At 36.3% G+C, this 19,621-nt stretch overlaps 1 protein-coding gene across 5 annotated transcripts; it reads right to left on the bottom strand.

Moving 5' to 3' along the window:
- Window positions 1–128: 128 nt before the first annotated feature.
- Window positions 129–19,512, bottom strand: sdr42e2 (short chain dehydrogenase/reductase family 42E, member 2). Of its 5 annotated transcripts, none has more exons than XM_058769990.1 (13): window positions 18,371–19,512; window positions 14,701–14,774; window positions 14,224–14,607; window positions 12,976–13,071; window positions 12,393–12,450; window positions 11,900–12,018; window positions 10,884–10,959; window positions 9,953–10,035; window positions 9,421–9,558; window positions 9,262–9,327; window positions 9,106–9,169; window positions 8,937–9,010; window positions 129–3,110 (listed from the first exon to the last, which is right to left on the bottom strand). In XM_058769990.1, the coding sequence occupies exons 3-13, from the start codon at window positions 14,566–14,568 to the stop codon at window positions 2,892–2,894; spliced, it is 1,338 nt and encodes a 445-aa protein (XP_058625973.1). In that variant the 5' UTR covers window positions 14,569–14,607; window positions 14,701–14,774; window positions 18,371–19,512; the 3' UTR covers window positions 129–2,891. The 5 variants fall into 5 exon arrangements, 2 of the variants coding, with proteins under 2 accessions (XP_058625973.1, XP_058625972.1); XR_009270102.1 differs by lacking the exon at window positions 14,701–14,774 and adding an exon at window positions 8,081–8,188 and having other exon boundaries at window positions 2,978–3,110; XR_009270101.1 differs by lacking the exon at window positions 14,701–14,774 and adding an exon at window positions 5,799–5,978 and having other exon boundaries at window positions 2,990–3,110.
- Window positions 19,513–19,621: the final 109 nt, after the last annotated feature.

Raw genomic sequence — 19,621 nt, 5'->3', positions numbered from 1 at the left:
GTTTTATTTAACGATGACATATCCAACATAACCGATATTTTTTATGTCTTTTTGTATAGCTAGATATTTTATCATTGAGAAGAAATTACCTCAGAACAGGTTCGGGGCTGTGGACAATAGTAGGGTTTACTTTGCCGCAAAAATAGTGCGTAAAAGCTTCAAATAAAACAAAAACATCGTTAAATTTAGTAGTGTATTTGTTTTAGTATTTTATGACTTGTACAAAACGCGGATTGTTCACATTTGCATGGCTTATGTTGTTTTCTGATTTGTGGCGTCCTCTTGTGGTATATTTGGGAATGTTGATGAGGTAAAGTTTTAGTACCCTGCTGAAAAAACCAACAGAATCCTGCCCAAAACACAATAGAAAATGTAATGGTTATAATGGGAATTGTATTGATTTTAATGGAAACTATAATGGTGTCTACTGGTATGTGATGGATTCTATTGGTGGGATGTTAAATCCTATTGGAAAAATGCCCAAAACACACTACAAAAAGGATTTTTGTAATGGTTTTACTGGAAAAAGCTAATGGTTTATAATGGTATTTTAATGGAAACCATTGGGATTTCTGTGATGGTTTCTATTGGGCTTCTATTGTTTTTTTTTTTAGCAGGGTAAACCGTTCAAGAAAATACAATGCTTCAATAGCAAGAGGATTCACAGCACGTTTTTATTCAACTTGTTAATTTATAACTGATGATCAATTTTCTCATGTCACAGTGGAAAAACAACATGTCCCAAGTCTTAAAGACAACAGCCGATAAAGTATAAAGCAAAATCAAAGATTATATCAGTAGACACTTGCCTTTACAATTACAGCTTCTGAATCTGAATATAAAACATTTCATTGGCATTCATGAATGCCATGCATGGCATACAATTACTGCTTTAATGCTTCAAGTGTGTAAATGCTGTTAGTTGCTCCAAACCTTTTCAGACACCAGGGCAAATCAAAAATGTGTCACTTTGAACATTTATAATTTTTCAAACACACTATTGTTGCGTCTATGTCATCTGAGTTGACGTTGCTTGTGTTTTGAAATATGAACACATATGACACAAATGTAATACTTCAACTGATATACGAACACACTTGATCTCACTCACTCCACCAACACACACCAGCACAGTTCATATGGAGTTCATCAGGTGATACTAGAAACAATACTCTTTAACCAGTATAATGAAATGACAGAAGAATTATAGGTCACTGTAATGTGTGTAGAGTGTGTATTGCCTCTCTCTGAGTGTCTGCCTGCAGCATTGGTTCTTTCTGTCTCAGTATTATTATACTTTCTTTCAAACTGTACTTTCAAATTCATCTTGTTTGAGTTTCTTTGCTGAGGTAGAGACAAAAGGCCTTCATCCTGGTTCATCTGAACAAAATATATCTCAGTATTCTTTAATATAAATATGTAAATAGTGTTAACGAAAAAACAGTGTGTGCTGAATAAACCTTCCCTTTTGCACACATTTAGGAAGTGCAACTATACATACACTTAATTTTGTGGAAGACCATGGGCAAACAATCTTATCCATTAGGAGTAAAATAAATTGTAGAATTCATCAAAAACTAACTTTTCCAGCATCACAAACAATATATTTAATGTACATCACAATATGCCACCTGCCAAGATCACACTGCTTTTTCTTGCCTATTTCTAAATAAAAAAAGAAGCTATAAATAAATTAATTTTGGTCTAAGTACTAACAAACATAATTTTAAAACATAACTACTAGCAGTGATATACAGCTCTGCAGATTATATTTCAAATTTACACCAACCCTAAATCACACACGTCAGTTCTCTCAGGACTATATAGAAAATATATAATGTAAAACACCAAAGTTATTTTTGTTTCTGAGGTGGTGTGACGTTGTGGTTAAAGATTTGATCTGGTAGTAAAACATCGTGGGTTCAAAATAGGGGTGAGCGATATAGCAAGTAAATTAATATTTTTTTCCAGCCTTTTGGCAATGCAAATCTAAAAATAATCATCTGAATCAAACCCATTAGATTCAGAATGTTTAACAAAACTAAAATACAGTTAAAATTTTGTTTAATATAATCAATGCATGTTTTTACAATTTTTAAATATATCATGAATATAGAACAATAAATGGTACTTATAATAGATTCAAATTGTGGATGATTTTTTTTCCATTAAAAGTTTTGAGTGATGGCACAAATAATATATTTTTTTAATCGATTCATTGAACTGGACAGTTAATTAATTAAAATTTTAAGTATAAATACCTAAAAACATCTGTCTTAAAGTAATAGTTCATCCAAAAATTAAAATTCTGTCATCATTTACTCACTATCATGTTGTTTCAAGGCCATAAGACCCATAACACGGAAGCTTGTGTTCACGTCACAAAACTCACTGGATCTTGTTCATGAGGCACATTTATCACACCACTTCCATGTTTACTATATGTGATGCACTCTGTGTACAGTATGTGTGTTTATACACAAATAAAAGCCTAATCTGATCATCATAAAAAAAACACTGTATTTCTTCATAATACTTGGATGAAACTGCTCAGTTGATATGGATTTGTTTTATGATGCCTTTATTAACTTCTACGTTTTGGTTACCTGGACGTTCAGTGGAGGGACAGAAATCGCTCAGCTTTCATTAAAAATATCATATTTTGTGTTTGGAAGAGTTTATGGGTTCGAAATGGCATGAAAAGTGAGTAATTGGTGACTTTTTTCTTCTTTATAAAACTTAAAAACTTAAATAAAAATAAAAAGGATAGCACAACTGTGATATTCAGAATGTTGCATGATTATGAATTCACTATATCGCCCAGCCCTAGTTCAAACCCTACAAGTGATCCATGAGATTTCTTGGAAGTGAGACTGAAATATTGAAGCTTTTTATTCCAGTCCTGCAGAGCAGATCATGAAGGTGATGAATCCCATCAGGAGCAGCAGGAAGAGGTACTGTGTGTTCAATAATGATGCAGCTGAACGCGGCGGTCGGCTCCGCAGGTACTGATCCACCGAGTCGGTCAGGCTGTACTTCTTAGGACTGAAGCCCAGTTCTCGCTGTGCCTTCTCGATTTTAAAGGTGTGACTGACAGCAATGTTTCTCACCTGAGAGAGAGATGCAGAGGTCAGATGTCAGGAGTGCTGAACATGCTCAGATGTCTCTGTAATCTCACATCAGACATACAGGTCACATCCGTTCACCTGCTGCACACATCAAACACACAAACTTTCAAAGCAGAACTGAAGTGCCCTTAACTGTGCTGAATGTGCACTTGTAGTGTACTTCAAATCTTAGAAGCATATTAAAAAAAACAAACAAAAAAAAACTGTTCTTAAAAAGAATTAATTAAAAAGTTAAATTCATTAAAATGCTGCTTTGAGTGTGTACTTAAAGAGAGTGAACTGTTTTATGATGTTTCGTAACACACTTTACATACTTTAAAATACATTTTAAATCTGTCTGAGTAATCTTTTGTCATGCTTTAAAGTACACTTTTTTTTATGTTTACTAAAATACCAAAGCACATGTGTAGTAGCTACTTGATTATAATTTTACCTGTAGTGTTTTATTTGATATTACATTAAAAGTTAATATATTTTAACTCTACTAAACTGCATCTTCATCATCTAACACTAATGTGTAATTATATATATATATGACCATCCCTACAGTATAAATTCCATGTATCTCTTGTTCTTTGAAACCACAATAATGGGGAAGACTGCTGACTAGGCAATGATCCAGAAGACGAACATCGACACCCTCCACAAAGAGGGTAAGTCACAGAGGGTCATTACTGAAATGGATGGCTGTTTACAGAGTGCTGTATCAAAGCATATTAAATGCAAAGTTGACTGGAAGGAAGAAATTGGGTAGGAAAAGGTGCACAAGCAACAGGGATGACCGCAAGCTTGAGAATACAGTCAAGCAAAGCCGATTCAAACACTTGTGAGAGCTTCACAAGGAGAGAACTGAAGCTGGAGTCAGTGCATCAAGAGTCACCACACTCAGACGTCTTCAGGAAAAGGGCTACCAAGCCACTTCTGAAACAGAAACAACGCCAGAAGCATCTTACCTGGGCTAAGGAGAAAAAGTACTGGACTGTTGCTCAGTGGTCCAAAGTCTTCTTTTCAGATAAAAGTACATTTTGCATTTTATTTGGAAATCAAGGTCTGGAGTCTGGAGGAAGACTGGAGAGGCACAGAATCGCCTCAGCAGTGCCACAGGCAGATTGCCTCCATGCCACGTCGCATTGAAGCAGCGTAATTCGTGCAAAAGGAGCCCCAACCAACTATTGAGTGCATAATTAAACCTACTTTGGAGATCTTGAACATTTCTGTTTTGTAAATCTTTTTTTGATTGATCTTTGAGAAAATATTCAAATTTTTGGAGATACTGAATTTTTAATTTTCCTATGCTGTAAGTCGTAACCATCAGAATTAAAACACAAAAACTCTTGAAATATTTCAGTTTGTGTGCAATGAATCTAGAATATAAGAAAGTTTCCTTTTTTGAATTAAATGACAAAAAATAAAGACCTTTTCCATGATATTCAATTTTTTTTAGATGCACCTGTGTGTGTGTATATACAGTATATATATATATATATATATATATATATATATATATTACTACAATGGGTTGTTTTTAATGTTTTTAGACAACATGAGGAAACAGTGAGAGAATTTAGGTTTTCCGGTCAGCTATCTCTTTAAAAAGTGTCACTGTCAGGTTGTCTTGAAGCTGGACACTATGCTGAGAGATGGACTCTGGATTTGACTTCACAGATCGGATTCTGAGGGCTTCACATTTACTAATGGCTTTAATGACCTCCTTTTACCTGGCATTACTTTTACATAAAGCTGCTCTGTACCTGTGCTCTCCTGGCATGATGAAATGCCCCCACAGTCTCTCTCCCCTTACCAGCCTGCAGATTGGGTATCTACATGGAAAATCTCCACTGGGCCGAGAGCCAGAGCAGATGCCCCTGACCCAACACACACTGCTGTCTAGACCAGGGCCATAGGAGCCATCTGAAAAGTGTGTGCTGGGTGAGGGGCCACGATATAAACCTTACCAGCTTAGCTCATAAATATTAAATAGGCGATGCCATATATTTATCCAGTTTGTCCAGTGGATTTTCTAAGAGGTAGGTAAGTGGTCATTCATCCAAAGCTCATAATAAAAAATTTTAATCAGCTTCTTTAGGATCACTTTTAGCTTATCAACAGTTAAACATGTCTATTGTTAGGTAGTCCTTCCCTGCCCTACATCAAGTTGTTCAGGTCATCTCGGAGCGAGAAAAACAGTCTCTCAACTTTAAAACATCCGTCATAAACCGTGGTCTATTCTCCAAACCGACTGACTTTAAGAGTCGACCTCCAAATAATACCATGATGAGAACATGCGATGAAGCACATTAGTGCCATCTAGTGGACAAAACACCACAAAGCACGGTTTACACTTCTAACAGTCTCTCGAAACAATATGTGATATGAACATTGTTCAAAAAACATTGATATGAATAATAAAGTGGCCGACTATTTGGAGGTTCTGGAGGTTTGTTTGGTTTCAAATCATATACTGTATATTGTTCAAAATGAAGAGAAAAAGTAAATTAACATTTTGTAATTATGAAATGCTAGTGGTTCATAAGAGGTGGGCAGAATTATCTCTGACACATCTGAAATAAAAAACACCATTTAGATCAAATGTAATTTGTGTCTACTGTAAGTACACCACGTACATAAGTTGGGCATTTGTGTATTTTAAAAATACATAAAATAGCCTACTTGTGCAAGTCATCTTTATTTGGCTGCTGATTTCCTGTAGTAGCTAGTTCAGGCCTAGCATTGGGTGAGCTCATTTTCTGAAATCCTGCCAGGGGATTTTGGAAAAGCACTGGGACTTGATTTAAAAATAATACATTTTCCAGGTTTGAAGTGTTCAGAATCGAGAGTCAATTCCAAAAGCTGAAATGAATCCACAGAAGAGCCTCAGTCAATTAAAAAAGAATGCCAAAATTCAATCTGCTATCATAAAAAGATAATCCAGAAATAAACTGTTCACACATTACTTAACTGTTATTAGATAGGGTTCTATATTTGTATTGTCTTGCTTATAATTGTATTTGTTAATCTGTATTTATTATTTATTATTCTTTCTATTCTTTTCATAATTAATACTATCAATTTAATTTAACTTTATGTTTTTGTACTAAATTTCACGCTATATGGAATGAGATTATGCCTTCATCAACCCTTCATCTATAGTCATATCTATATCATTAATAGTCTATAGTCTTATCATTAAATGTGACTTAAAGGGTTACTCCAGCCCAAAATGAAAATTTTGTCATTAATCACTTACCCCCATGTCGTTCCAAACCTATAAAAGCTTCGTTCGTCTTCGGAACACAATTGAAGATATTTTGGATGAAAACCGGGAGGCTTGTGACTGTCCCATTGACTGCATAGTAAATAACACTGTCAAGCCCCAGAAAAGTATGAAACACATCGTCAGAATAGTCCATCTGCCATCATGGTTCAATCTGAATTTAATGAAGCGACGAGAACACTTTTTGTACTCAAAAAAACCCCCCCAAAAATAATGACTTTACAACAATTCATCTCCTCTGCGTCAGCATAGCGCCATTTTGGAGAATATCCGCTGATCGCAAACTGCGTATGCTGTTCTGTGTGAGCCGCACCTCACAAATATATTTTCTACGTTTATTTACGCTTTGATCTGAATGCAAAAAGCGTATCAATGCGGTGCGGCTGACACAGAACAGCGTACGCATTTTGCGTCCAGCAGATATTCTCCGAAATGGCGCTATGCTGACGCAGAGGAGACGAATTGTTGAATAAAGTCATTATTTCAGTTTTGTTTTTTTTGCGTACAAAATGTATTCGCGTAGCTTCATAACGTTACTGTTGAACCACTGATGGCAGATGGACTACTCTGATGACGTCTTTCATACTTTTCTGGGCCAAGACAGTGAAAATTGTTCGGCAGTCAATGGGACAGTCACAAGCCTCCCGGTTTTCATCCAAAATATCTTCAATTGTGTTCCGAAGATGAACGAAGCTTTTATGGGTTTGGAACGACATGGGGGTAAGTGATTAGTTACACAATTTTCATTTTGGGGTGGAGTATCCCTTTAAAGGAATAGTTCACCCAAAAAAGAAAATTACCCCATGATTTACTCACCACTTGTATTGTATTCGTCTGAAAGAAGAAAGTCATATACACCTAGGACGGCTTGAGACTGAGTAAATCATGGGGTAATTTTCATTTTTGGGTGAATTGTCCTTTTAAGTGCCCAAAAGTGTCCCATTAGTTTTGGAGCCACTGAATATTCTGTAAGATTTGGATCAGAAACAGGGATGGGGATTGCCATTGTGTTTGATATACCCATTTCCTGGTTTCATTTACTTGTGTGTGTGTGTATGTGGGTTAAGTGTGTGTGTGGGTTTCTTTCCTCAGTGCAACTTCTCTTGTCCATCTCAAACTCAAAGATCCAGCAAGGAGCTGGTATCTCATGTTTTATTCACAATGCAATCATCAAACCTGCCGCCATCTGACCAGAATCGCCCCTTCAGCTCATGGCTTCTGTTTCTCATGACTAATGCATGACACAGCACCAGTCAACGCCCAGCTCTACTAACGCAACTCTTTCTTGCTCTGCCTTTATGCCAACTTGTTTGTCACCCTTAACTACCCTCTCAGAATCAACTGTGATATTTAAACAGCTGGAGGAGACACAATGTGTTTCACAGATATCATAGAGATGCTCGCTCATACGATTTATCAGAGCTGACTAATTACAGAATGTAAACTCCGTTCATTAAGTTGAGTTCAGGATTACTGGAGCTGCTGTGCATGTTAAGGAGAGTTTAAGGAAGTACCTATGGTGATGGTAACCTAAGATGCCATACTCAGGCTATAGTTGCCACCATGACACCAACATCTTCAGTGTATCTCACACGCATACATCTGGCAGTAGCAATATAACTTAAATTATAAAATATCTCGATATTTTGTTGATATATCTTAATATTTTTGCACCTACCAGTTCAGGTGCTCTTGAATAAGGTTAAAGATAAACTCTTCAGGACAGTGGGTCTCCATGAAGACCTCTGCTTTAGAGAAACCAACTTTGACCAATGAATAATGGTCTCTAGAAGATTTAATAAAGAAAAGGTTTGTGGGAAGCGTGTTCATCTAATCACGTCAATTGCAATGGATGAGTAAGCACGTATCATCAAACCTGCCTGATTATTTCATACCTCAATTTTTCCAGCATCCCTTCATTACTCCACTTGACCTTTGTATCTATTTATTGCTGAATTCAGTTTAGATCGTCCAGGAGCATACTTTAATCTCGAGTCAGATTCTCAAACATTAAACAGTTTAATGTGAAACCATAAAATGATCAAATAATAAATATCAAAGTTATTGTGACACTCACAAGTATCCAATATATCACCCAGCCCTATCTACTTGCATAAAATAAAATAAAAAATAAACAAAACTGCTTTTCACATGGCGAAACTGTGTTTAAATAGATTACTGCTCTGTTTACACTATAAAAAGTGATAAGTTGACTTAACTTAAAAAAATTGAGGAAACCCGTTGCCTTAACATTTTTAAGTAAATGATAATTAAAAAAATAAGTTAATTGAATTGTCAAGTTCACTTAACTTTTTTTTTTTAATTATTATGTACTTAATAATTTTAAGGCAACGGGTTTCCTCAATTTTTTTAAGTTAAGTCAACTTTCACTTTTTACAGTGTACCTATAATAGCGAAGGGAAACTGCAATGTCATGCTGCTCTCAAGATAGCATCAAAACAACTTCATTAGGAAAAAGCGATTAGAGAAAACTGTAGACATAATGCAGTGAAGGCAGGAGGAAACATATTTACCTCGTTTCTTGTCAGAAGTAATGGAATTTCCATTATAGGACTCAGAGCCACATGCAGTCGCTCCATCAAAATTGCTGGAGAAAACAAGAACGTGTGATACAGTTATATTTGCAAAACATAAAATAAAATACAATAAAATTTGTACATTTTAATTTCACTTTAGTCGTACCTGCCGAGTAGACCAGAGAAACAGGAAGGTGAATCAGTGGCCGACCATAACCCAGTCTTTCAAACTGCAGATAAATAAAGGTACAGTTCCTTAAAATAGCAAATAATTGTAATATACATGCATTAATTATAAATACTTGGTTTGATCGCTACTCACCAGAGGTGTCAACCATTCAAAGACATTGACAGACTCCCCATCATTGATAAAATAAACCTGTCCACTCTGAAAATCACAAATGCACAACACATTATAACTGATCTGGGTTCAAAACTGCTGATTGTAATAAGAAATTCAATTCTATCATTCCACACATACCGCCACAAATGCTTTATCTGCAGCGAGGGCATCTGCTGCTAAAACATGAGCCATCACCAGATTATCCACATGCACCCAGTTCATCTTGGCATTAGGGTCCCCAAAACGAAAGCTGAACAATCTCCTCTCCACATTCACCTGAGAAGAGAAGAGAATAAAAAAAAGTTTGTCTCTGGATTCGGCACTTAGACTTCACAGAGATAACAACACTCTCTAACTGAGGGATACAAGAATGTGAAAAGATTACATGAGGTATAAAAGACATGCATGTGTCTGTATGTACAGTGACAGCACAAGCACAGACAGTCGTGTGTCTGTATGTACAGGCACAGTTTAAAGCACAGTCTGTAACAAGAGCCTCTCACAGACTCCATTAATATTGTACAGCTCTGGGCACAGTGGCACAGCTGAGGCTGCAGAGTACAACTGTCTGGGACCTGTGTGTGTGTGTGTGTGTGTGTGTGTGAGAGAGTAAAGGAGGAAAAGGGTAAAGATGGAACAGGGATAATTGAGAGAGAATGAGAGGACTCACCATCACCCTGTGCAAATGTCTTCTCTCTTCAGGACCATAGATACCAGAGGGGCGCAGGACACATGTGTGAAGACGACCACCACCTCAAACAACAATACCTCAATATTACATAAGAAATTTATCAGTGACCCACATTATTTTTTCATATTCAGAAATAAATAAATAGATGCCTAAATATAATCTAAACAAGACCCTAGTTTGAGTCCTGGCTTGTGGTCCTGTCTACATAAAGGCAAAAAAATATTCTAAAAAATGCTAAATATAATATAAAATTAAACTGAATCTCAGTTGACGTATTTGAGCCTATTTTCTTTCTTTATTGTTTTTTTTTTAATTTTTTTTTTTGAATTTTAAGATGAAAACATAAACAGATCTCCATGAGAACAAAAGATACGAAAAAGCAACAGCTAATCAGTAATATTTCCTCTGGTATTTTCTGCTACAGAATTGACACAATACACAATATGATGGCACACTGTGTTTCAGCACCGGCTGATATATCTATTGTAGTACTTTTTTGGTCTTACTCACGATATCAATGAAATGTACAGTAATACTGATCTGGATGTGTTCAACAAATAAACCAGAAACAATGTTATTAAAAAAATAATTTCATACTGCTTCTCACTTTGTGTTCTGAAAGGAGGCGTGTGATTATTAGCACACAAAATAAGCTTCACGCCAGCTACAAATTCACTCAGTGCTTGGCTTTATTATTAAGCTTAGGTCTAAATTTAAAACTGGTCTGGTTGGCTTGGGTTGCAGGCTGTGGTCATTACTATAGCAACCGTTACCTCAGTACTTCATCAGCAGTGGACACACACACACACACACACGATATGAGCAGGGTACATGATACCACTTGCGCTTATTGCTATTGTGCGCAATAACAGGATCGACTTTAGAGACCAACAAGTTTCCATTTCCGTACCTTTTGTTGATCTTCTATTGGCAGCGAGCACCATGCGTTCAGCAATGGCTTTAGTCCTGGAGTAATGGTCTATGTGCTTGAAGAGAGAACAAACAAAACAAAAGAAAAACTTCAACAAATGACAAGACCTGATGAGCATTTCCAAACTACACAATTGCTTAGTTATGGGACATCAGCTCTAAAATGAAAATTCTCAAGTAAAATTACTCAGACTATGAAGTGTCCACTGTTTGTTACATATTATATTATATTACTAAAAGCTAGTCTTTTTCCTGCCGTCACACGTCAGTCAACCTCAGCCGAAAATGAGCACCTGTGAAATCTGAGTGTGTAAGCTGTACCGTTGTATGATTTATCAGATGTTATGTATTCATGTATGAAGTTCACTTCTGTAGCACTTCAGGCTTCATCACGCGAGCGAGGTGTCAGGTGGACTAATCTGATTCCATTAACCTTCCTTAACTTCAGTCTACTGTTCTTCAGGACAGTGAAGCGGAGCACACAGGAGCACAGAGATCATCAAACATGACACACTTATCCCTAGTGAAAGTCATCCACATCTGATGCCGCGATGCTCACTAATGTAACAGATCGGTTTGTGTTAATTAAAAATCGGATATGGGTGAAGGAAGATTAGATTTTCACATTTTCTGAAGGTGCTTCTCCTTACAACCTTAGATAAGACTTGGGTCTGATGCAGTTTATAATTTTGAATGTTTTTATACTGTGGTGAAGTATTTTGCTGAAGGGCTCACGGCTTGCTTTTTGCAAAGATCAAACCAGCATCTTGCGGTTATTAGCCCTGAGCCACCACACCAAAGTTAATTTAAAAATGGTCTTAAAAAATGGATGCTGAAATCACAGTTTCTCCTAGATGTGATTTTGTCTTTAGCAAAGGTGAAGTCTGGTGTTCAAAAAAGTCTCATATTGAACGAATCTCCTGATGTACCGATATGAACACTTCAGAAAATGGCTGAATGCAGAACAAATCACAACACACTGAGTGTCCGTCTCACCATGTCCAGCGGCACACAGGGAACTGAGTCTTCATCTCCATCCTCGATGGGCCGGCCAGCAAACGCCACATTGACTGTGCTGGTGTAGATGAGTCTAGAGATGCCCCGCTCCGTACAGACTACAACCACCAACCAAAACTAAATATTCAGCACACACTAATACTGGCCAAAATAGCATATTTTAAGTTACATTTACTTCTTATTCGTAATTTTTTTTTACATTTCTTTGCTTTGTCCTCTTTCTCAATTGTTTTCACTGATCTTGTCGCAATGCATTCTTTGTCCTTTTTACGAAATATACACACATGATCTGCATGATGGGCTTGATGCCTTCTTCATAGACAGCTCTCTATGTTTAGAACTGTATTTTGCTTTGGTGCTGTAATTTGTTTTTGAATACTGAATGGGCAATATTATAAATACCATTTCACTCATTATTTGAATAACAAGTCTAATAGTTGCAGTATCAGTGAATCAAATGTTGACAGCTTACCGTTTATGACATTGTTTGTGCCGCTAACATTGACTGATTCAATCTGCTTTTTCCTCAGCTGCAGAACATGAAAATACATGACCAGCATATTTAACTTATTGTACAGTATTATGACAGTAGTACACTTCTTCACACTTAGAATAATAAGAATGTGACAATAATACTCATGTTATATATTTAAAAAAAAAGAAAAAGTTTACCACATCCTGGAATGAATATCTGATTATCATTTAATGTGTGGATCATAACATGTTAGTGGCCATAATATACATTAACATGTTAATATCTTAACATAAAAAGAAAAAAGGCTAGAAAAAATACTAGTTCTTTGTTATAAATATTGCTATTAAGTGAAGATTACCCATTCTTATGAACATAAATACTTTAGCAAACAATTCTATTGATGTGATATGGCCTGTTTTATGCACACTGTTCTACCTGGATATACTAAAACTGTAATTCAATGCAAAATAGGGACTCAAGTAATGTTACAATCTAAATATATTTAATTGTATTTGTCTCTGTGTTTCTGTCTCAGTGATATAAACCGAACTCTCATTAGATGCATGCTATTCTCACTGACCTGTTCCGGTCCTGACATCCCATAGGAAGCAGTGTGATAAATAACGTCCACTCCCGCACAGATCTTATACAGGGCGTCATAATCCCGGATATCAATCTTGAAGTAAAACACAGACAGGTGTGCAAAATTATAACAATGCTTATTAAACATGGTAAATTCAACATGAAAGTTATTCATATCACTACGATCAATATATATATATATATATATATATATATATATTAATGGGACATAAATTGAATACAAAAATTTACAATTTTGGTTTCTAAATATCACTTTTAATTAATTCAAGCCATTTCAGTATTCAGTGTTTCACTGCACAAAACACTTTCTGGTTGGCAGAACAATAATCTCTGTTAGTGTACTTTTTTTGCATAGCATTTTTGCTAAGTAATAACATGTTGTGCGGCTGGACGCATCCTTCCACATCAAGGATGTGGGAAATGTTTTCTCATCCCTTTTTATTTTGCTATTCTAAACAATGATATTATTAGTTGCATTTAACATTGTTTTTTCCCTCCTGCTGTAAGACCAGACCTGGGCTGCGTTTCCTAAGTTGATCATAGCTCCATTGGGAACGCAGCCCAGGCCCAGAAATTGAGATTTATACATCATCGGAAAGCTGAATAAATAAGCTTTCCATTGATGTATGGTTTGTTAGGATCGGACAATATTTGGCCGAGATACAACTATTTGAAAATCTGGAATCTGAGGGTGCAAAAAAAATCCAAATATTGAGAAAATCGCCTTTAAAGTTGTCCAAATTAAGTTCTTAGCAATGCATATTACTAATCAAAAATTAAGTTTTGATACATTTACGGTAAGAAATTTACAAAATATCTTCATAGAACATGATCTTTACTTAATATCCTAATGATTTTTGGCATAAAAGAAAAATCGATAATTTTGACCCATACAATGTATTTTTGGCTATTGCTACAAATATACCCCAGCGACTTAAGACCAAGCTGGTTTTAAGACCATTAACTACAACATGGTTTTGTCAAGTTCTGTTTAACATGGCAGTTTCAGATTCACTTTCACGGCTCTTCCTAAAGGTTTCTCTGAGACACCCGAGCATGTCAGCGAAGAGTCATAAAAACTTAGTGCTGAAACTCGAGGACATTGTCCTGCATCACCTTGCATACTCTGCACCTGGCACCCATCTGCTTCTGTCACAGTCCGCTGCCCAACCGCCCCTCAACAACCCACCGTCCCTCAGCCCAATGCTCTCCAGTTTCACTTTACCTGCTGGAAGACAGCTCCATCAGGGATGTCCCAGGGCGGCTTGTGGAGATCCAGGAGTAAGACAGTAGCCCCTTGGCCTGCCAGAGCACGGCCCAGCCTGAATCCGAAGTATCCGGCCCCTCCGGTGACCAGCACCCTGCCGGCCCCGTGCCGCCCCTGCTCTGAGTCCTCCAGTCTGGCGGCCACCACACAGTTGGGACTGTTGCACAAGGCACCCACTGCCCCGTTAGCTCTGTGTCGAATCGGGGCCCCAGTGGCGCTGCGGGTGTGGGTCTGTCGGTGGCAGTCTAGCAGACATGCACAGGGCAGCTGCTCCACCTGACACAAGGACCTGTTCTCCTTCATAATGCACACGTGGGTTCAGATACCTCCACTGCGTCCAGTCTGGGGACGATCAGAGACAGTGAGAGTCTAATGAATGAGCGGCCGCTGTGAAACAGATCTGCCAATGAGTGAGTGAATGGATGCATAATTCACCTCTCCATGTAAAGAGGCAGATGTCAAACTTTTCCTTACACACTGGGCACTCACTTTGAAACTGTTACCAAAAACTGAGACATAGGACAACACACATCCCACAACTATTAGAATATAGCAAGATTTCCAATTGCACAGAAACGATCACTATGACTTGACCGCAGTAAAACTGCATAAAACCACCCATCCTCAGACTATAACTCAATTATATATAAATACATGAAATATTTATTAATTTAATAGGAATAGTTCACCCTAAAATGAAAATAAATAAATAAATAAATACATAAATCATCATTTACTCAAACCTATATGACTTTCTGTCAACTGTTTTTGTTCATATAATACAAATCAGTGAAGCCCAAAAAAATATTTGACCCCATTGTATGGCCAAATAAACAGACATTTTTCCAAAATATCTTCTTTGGTGTTCCACCAAAAAACACAAACAAATGAGGGCAAATATTAACCCTTCAAGAAAAACTGTAAGTAATAAATATGTTTAAAATAAACTATGTACCTCTTTCAAAAGGTTTGATATCTGTCTCTCTACCATTTTTGTTGACACATGTCATATATCTATGAAAACATGGTAACACTTTAGTACAGGGACCAGTTCTCACTATTAACTAGTTGCTTATTAGCATGCCTATTTTTAACATATTGGCTGTTTATTAGTACTTATAAAGCATATATGTGACCCTGGACCAAAACCAGTCTTAAGTGTCAATTTGTGGAAACTGAGATTTATACATCATCTGAAAGCTGAATAAATATGCTTTCCATTGATGTATGGTTTGTTAGGACAGGACAATATTTGGCCGAGATACAAAAAAATCTGTAATCTGAGGGTGCAAAAAAATCTAAATATTGAGAAAATCGCCTTTAAATTTGTCCAAATGAATTCTTAGCAATGCATATTACTAATCAAAAATTACGTGTTGATATATTTACAGTAGTAAATTTACAAAATATCTTCATGGAATATGATCTTTACTTAATATACTAATGATTTTTGGCATAAAAGAAAAATCTATAATTTTGACCCATACAGTGTATTTTTGGTTATTGCTACAAATATACCCGTGCTACTTTGGACTGGTTTTGTGGTCCAGGGTCACATATTCTGCATGACCATATTCTACATCCCTAATCCTACCCAATACCTAAACTTAACAACTACCTTAATAACTATTAAAGGGGTCATATGATGCGATTTCAAGTTTTCCTTTCTCTTTGGAGTGTTACAAGCTGTTTGTGCATAGATAAGATCCCTAAAGTTGCAAAGACTAAAGTCTCAAAACCAAAGAGATATTCTTTATAAAAGTTAAGACTCGACATTCAAACACGCCCTCACATGTCTACATCATGGTGTGGGGAGATTTGCAAAACACCGCCCAAATGTATACGCAAACGTAACTTTTATTCTCGCTGTAGTATTGTTGCTGCCGCCAGCGCCATGTCCTGGAGACGCTGTGTTTCATTGTCAAAGCGAAACTACTTTGTTTGGGCTTCCAAAAGAGGACACAACTAGAAATCAGTGGTTAAGTTGTGTTTACAACAAATATTAGTGTGTGTGCAGCGCATTTTACGGACAGTCTGGCGCTTCTGACTCACAGCCTGTAAGTACGTTTTCTTATTTAAAGAATTTGCCACTGACTATTCAAACGTAAGTTTTGAGCTGTGTAGAGTAGCGCCTGTTGTTTGTCGTTTCGCCGATCACAAATGTTTACGCAGCGCGATGCAATGCAACACGTAAAAAGACAGTATAAGTCATTATAATCAGTAATTATGTCCCCACTGGATGCAACAAATGCCTCGTTTGTAACGGGTTTTATTGTTTTTGTGTAGTCGCGCCGGGACACGGCATCAATACGGTTAGGGGCGTAACATTTACGTCACACGCTTGAGGTATTCGGCCAATCACAACTCACTGGATAGCTGGCCAATCAGAGCACACCTCGCTTCTCAGAACGATGAGCTTTGTAAAAATCGACGCGTTTCAGAAAGGCGGGGCATAGAGGAGCAACAATAATGGACAGTATGTGGAAAATAATGTGTTTTTTGAACCTTAAACCACATAAACACATTGCATTACACCAAATACACAAAATAATGTTCTTTTTAGCAACGTCATATGACCCCTTTAATAAGCAGAAAATTAGGAGTTTATTAAGGCAGAAGTTGTAGTTAATAGTTTGTTAATAGCGAGAAATGGACCTTAAAATAAAGTTTGACCAAAAAACATTTATAAAATCAAGGGATATCGTCAGCCTTCATCATTACGATTCTTTTTCTTTATTCCACAACACAGGTAAATGTGCTAATATTTCTGACACATAATATGACAGGTAATAAGTAATTCTTATTTGTAGTCAGAAACATCAGAAAAACAAAATGGCTTCTCTATTTCACACTGAAATTAATAAATAAATATGTAATACGCAAGATATTTACAAAATAAGCTGTCATCGCTACCATTGTATTTAATAGATGGAGTTGAGAGCCAGTTTGAACACTTTCTGTAGTCTCAATTCACTCTTAAATAGCTGGATTTGTTGAAATTTATAATAAATATTTGAAATTACTGATGGTGCTGACCAACACTGCAAGGTAAGTGTTAGTGAGAAAATGGAAGATGCAGGAGGTCATACAAAAACAGCTCTGAACATACTGAACAGATAAATCCAAAATAATTCCACATAAACTTTGATTTTACTACTACTAATAATAATCAGTGTGACTTTTCAGCAATGGCAGCATACATGTAAGAAAAAGGAAATATATAAATATGAAGAAACATCACCAACATTTCCAACACGTTATTGGAAAACAGTAATTGGGACCATTTTCACAATTTCCAGCACAAACCCACACACTGATCCAATAAAATCAAATACCCAATTGAATTTAGTGTATGTTGGTGTGACATATATTTATGGTTAAAACACAAGACCAAAAAAACCTTTTAGAACATACAAAATTACTTTTTTATGATGACTAAGAGAAATGAATGCCTCTGTAGGACAGCAAAGGATATTTCAGGTTTTTAGGGTCTTGGTTCCTTTATAATTTAAACAATTCCTATAAAGAATGTATGTATGAACAAAAACATAGCAAATAGAAAAAACATCACTGAATAAATCATATTAGTGTCAGTAGGTCACAAGGTATACCAAAACATTTTCATTTCTATAGAAAGTTACATACAACATAGATTTTTACTTTTTTTTTTTTGTGTGTGTGTTAATGTGTTACTATAATTAATTACTATATTGATAACAATAACTATGAGTATTTATAAGCAGCTACAAGAAAATAATTACACACCAAGTGTATTTAGTTAATTAGAATTACTCTGTAATTAGTAAATACATGGAAACATGAACTCTGCAAAATCACCCAGAATGGAAACTATAGTCTACTAGTTTCTCAAATACTGATATATTAATAATAAAACAATCAGAATTGCTCTAAAACGATACACCTTTCATAATAAGTAGCTATCGAATAAAAACAGATAAAAATGCAAATTTGAACTGTAATCGATATTACCAAATAGCCAGAATGTCATTAAATTTGCATGCCCTCGCTTTCTCTGCACCTGCACCCTGTTTTTATGTCATAATTGATCAACTTTAAACAGAAGCAAACGGAGTTTTTGTTTTACCTGTCAGTCACTGATCATAGGTGTGCTGTGTCCGTCAGCTGCGCGTGCATCGCCTCATCCCGCTGGTGTCTCTGATGATGTTCTGCATCTGTCAATCACCTGCGCCTCACCTGAGCGCGCGCGCTCCCATAAAACACCACACAGCAGCCAATCAGCAGCGTTCACGCCATAGCTTTTCGAAATCTAACAATATTCAGAAGAACAAGAGGCACAATAGGCTACATACGCGCACACTTTATAATAATACCTAATAATAAAAATAAAGTAATAAAAACCGACTTCTATGGACAAGTAAATTAAGACAGGAAAATACGTAAGAAGGCTAAATGTACTAAAATAACTAACATTAAACAACTTAGTATCAAAAGTAGGCCTAAAGGTCCATTTTAAGAATAGCCTATAGTTTATACGGCACAGCTGATTGTATCGATGGCAGCCACTCATCTCCTCGTGTCGTTACAAATCTGTATGAATTTCTCCTTCTGCAGATGGCAAATTAATTTTAGGTGTAATCCCGGTAATGTTGTTCATTGTTCGATTTTTTTTCTTCTCGTAACAATGCTCACTGTTTTGTTTTTATTTTATATTTATATTTATATTAAATTAGCATATGTGGAAATTTTCATCAAGGTAAACAAAGTATCAGTCTTATAAATCATTGTGTTGCCGATACACTGCATAAAAAATCAATCATACAACAGACAGACCATGATGCATTGATTTTACAAACTAATAGTCCACACTAAATAACATTTAATCACTGAATAGTAAAAACTAGCCTAAGTTGTCTTTCTCTGGCTCATGGCGTCTTCACTGGAGATAGTAATAATTATATTTCTGTATAAATAGGCTATTTATACTGAATGTTTATTTTAAATAAAATGCTACAGAACAATATATTGAATTCTTGTACATTATATGTATACTGGTTCATGTCCAAAACGCCATGATGATACCATACCATGATACTTTTTGGTATTTTGTAATATGTGACCTGTGTAGAGTGAAGAGTGTAGAAAATACCATGGTAATACTTTCTGGTACTCTATTATGTGAAACATATAATGTGAAGTGTGAAGAGTCTGGGCGAGTCTATCTTTGAAAACACATATTCAAAAAAATAAAATAAAAAGGTCGTTGTTACATCTAGGGCGCCCCCTGCTTCCCACCCACCCACCTTGCATGCTTTACCCTACTTCTAGCTTCAGGAGGTGCCTTGGGGACCCACCCCTCCAACCCCAAATCTAATCT

Source organism: Onychostoma macrolepis, chromosome 03, assembly GCF_012432095.1.
Source record: "Onychostoma macrolepis isolate SWU-2019 chromosome 03, ASM1243209v1, whole genome shotgun sequence".
In the NCBI taxonomy this organism is placed as follows: domain Eukaryota; kingdom Metazoa; phylum Chordata; class Actinopteri; order Cypriniformes; family Cyprinidae; genus Onychostoma; species Onychostoma macrolepis.
The sequence above is the reverse complement of the archived record's forward strand: the minus strand, read 5'-3'. Positions and strand labels throughout refer to the sequence as shown.

Bases quoted from the DNA above. Each gene is read 5' to 3' on its own strand.
- sdr42e2 (XM_058769990.1), bottom strand. From the start codon at position 14,568: ATGAAGGAGAACAGGTCCTTGTGTCAGGTGGAGCAGCTGCCCTGTGCA. The intron at 9,011-9,105 runs GTACGACTAAAG...TGTTTTCTCCAG, and splicing joins TTCTCTGGTCTACTCGGCAG to CAATTTTGATGGAGCGACTG. The intron at 3,111-8,936 runs GTAAATATGTTT...TCTCTCTCTCAG, and splicing joins TACTTCTGACAAGAAACGAG to GTGAGAAACATTGCTGTCAG.